The sequence below is a fragment of the Gnatocerus cornutus genome, chromosome 3, assembly GCF_029298725.1.
Source record: "Gnatocerus cornutus isolate USDA-ARS CGAHR chromosome 3, icGnaCorn1.1, whole genome shotgun sequence".
Taxonomy (NCBI): domain Eukaryota; kingdom Metazoa; phylum Arthropoda; class Insecta; order Coleoptera; family Tenebrionidae; genus Gnatocerus; species Gnatocerus cornutus.
Genome location: NC_142235.1, coordinates 66,657 through 68,932, shown reverse-complemented (window position 1 = coordinate 68,932; position 2,276 = coordinate 66,657). Strand labels below are relative to the sequence as shown.

At 33.7% G+C, this 2,276-nt stretch overlaps 1 protein-coding gene across 1 annotated transcript; it reads left to right on the top strand.

The window, feature by feature from the left end:
* Nucleotides 1-510: 510 nt before the first annotated feature.
* On the top strand, nucleotides 511-1,524 carry LOC148176697 (uncharacterized). Its single transcript, XM_088031686.1, has 5 exons — nucleotides 511-596; nucleotides 650-933; nucleotides 1,120-1,210; nucleotides 1,281-1,371; nucleotides 1,415-1,524. The coding sequence occupies exons 2-5, from the start codon at nucleotides 650-652 to the stop codon at nucleotides 1,522-1,524; spliced, it is 576 nt and encodes a 191-aa protein (XP_087887812.1). The 5' UTR covers nucleotides 511-596.
* Nucleotides 1,525-2,276: the final 752 nt, after the last annotated feature.

Genomic DNA, 2,276 nt, shown 5'->3' with positions numbered 1-2,276 from the left:
CATCCGGAGCCTTTTTTCGTTGGCTGCATTGTACGAATTTAACTATTTGTTGTTTAAATACAACACTGTTGGGTTGTAAACAACTTTAACCTGTACAAAAATAATCTTGTGTATATGTAAAACGAGAACAGTTTTGCCGGACGAGGGCGCCACCGGCGTTTATGCGCTCTCCCAATGGTATATCCGGTTTAGAGATTGGGAGATTTCGACAGTTGACATATAGGTTGGTAGCAAATTATGCTACAAAATACACTAAAACACTAAATTCACGCGAAATGGGTTGACAGGGTTGTCAGTAACTGGGGTTATTTTGTTATTTTAATTTTCGCGCGTATGGTACACTTTTTTTTGATTTAGTGACTTTTCTATCATTCAAACGCTCGAACTACAGTTAACAGATTAATTTTGCAAACTGGCAACTGCAAAAAAATTTGCATTTCCCCATAAAGCGCCCTCTCTTAATCTTCATAATTACTACATGATACCATGTTTTTAGCCCGAGCTGACAGACCCTGAGCATAACCTATGCGCTATACGCTGTTGGTTGTTCACGTGTGCAGTGGGGAAGAGTTTTTCTTATAAAACAAAAAAGCAGGGTACGTTCCTCTCTTGTTAATATTTTTAGTAAAATCTGTTTTCTTTCGAATAGATGGTCAGACTAAAACAACGAGTGGCCGAGATGAGTGTGTTCAAAAATCTCACGATCAGGTTCGATGGTTTTCCAGAGACGGATGTATGGATGTCGATTCTAAAAACTGCCGTCGCGTTTAACTCGTTCAATGCGATTTACGATGGATTTTACTATAAGGATGAAATAATTGTGATTAGCTGCATAGATGGAGACCAATTACGCGTTCAACTCAGAAATAAGAAACTTGTGATCCTAAAGTTTGGGTCTCCAGAAGCAATGGAGGCTTTTTGCAGAAGTGTTAAGTAAGAAAAATTTCTCTACTATTTAATTTATAAGTCTTAAAGTTGTTTAAAAGACCACAAGGAAAAAAATATTTATTAAAAAAATAGATGTGAATTTAAAGTAGCATTATAATATTAAAAATAACATCTTGCGTTTGTATATTGTATAACCCACACGATACAATACAAACTGTATTGTTTTTACAGTTACACGACAGGGATTGAAGCACCATGTCCCTCGCCAGCATGTTCGGGGACACCATCTCCCCCAAAGAGTCCAGCATCATCCATAACAACTGTTTTTTCGTCAACATTAAGCTCAGAATAAAAAAAAATAAGTACTAGATAATATTTTATTATTATTATAGAGGAATCACAATAACAAACGTATCGCCCAGCAAAAAGTGACCCAACAAAAAAATAACAAGGCAAAAAGGCGAATTTTAAGTGTTTTCAAAGGTGAATTTGTTTGCCTGAAACCGTATTCATTTTTGTGATGAAGTGGCCCGTCAGAAAAACAGGGTAGCTTTCTTAAAATTTTTACTTAAAATTAAGTACTTTGAGCAACATAGTATATTTGCCAAAAAAATGATGTGTGCTGAGGGGGCCTAACAGGAAAAAAAGTCTTTAACACAAGGTAAAATTCCTAATTTTAAGTATTTTTTAAAGAGAAATTTGTTTGGACAAAACCGTATTCACGTTTTATAAAACAAGATATATTTCTTAAAATTTTGACTTTTTTGAAAGGGTACGTTTGGAAAAACCGGGCAAATTTCTCAAAAATCTATCAATTTTCGTTTAAAATGGTTATCTAGATGAGTTTGAGATGAGAATATCTGCTTTTTAAATATACCTTTAAAATTAGGACAAAATGACTAAAAACACAAAGTGTTCTGAAGGGCATGTGGCCCAATACATTTTTGTTCTGAAGTAGCCCAACAGAAAAAAACAGGGTAAAAAGACGAATTTTAAGTGTTTTTAAATAGTACTTTTCTTGGCTGAAACCTATATACCTATCATAAAATTTTGAAATGTTGAGGTCCTTTTTTGTCTTTTTCTCGGCAACTTGACTTGCTAGACTGTTGATTTTTGGCACACGCGTATAATTATTGCTGTTTTATAAAATGACATAACTTTTAACTAATTAAAATTTAAAATAAGACAAGTAAAATTAACATTTTTAAGACAAGGATGACGCTGGTAATGTCATATCATCCTTACCTATTCAAGAAATTATATTTTAAATTTTGGAAAAATCCGTTCATAAATAACAAAGATATTGAGCCCGAAAGTCTTAGATGGGCCACCCTGTATATGTGTAGCACTAATGTTATTGTTCACAATTACCATATAAGATACTTCTA

Bases quoted from the DNA above. Each gene is read 5' to 3' on its own strand.
- LOC148176697 (XM_088031686.1), top strand. From the start codon at position 650: ATGGTCAGACTAAAACAACGAGTGGCCGAGATGAGTGTGTTCAAAAAT. The intron at 934-1,119 runs GTAAGAAAAATT...TTGTTTTTACAG, and splicing joins GCTTTTTGCAGAAGTGTTAA to TTACACGACAGGGATTGAAG. The intron at 1,211-1,280 runs GTTTTTTCGTCA...TTATTATTATAG, and splicing joins CAGCATCATCCATAACAACT to AGGAATCACAATAACAAACG.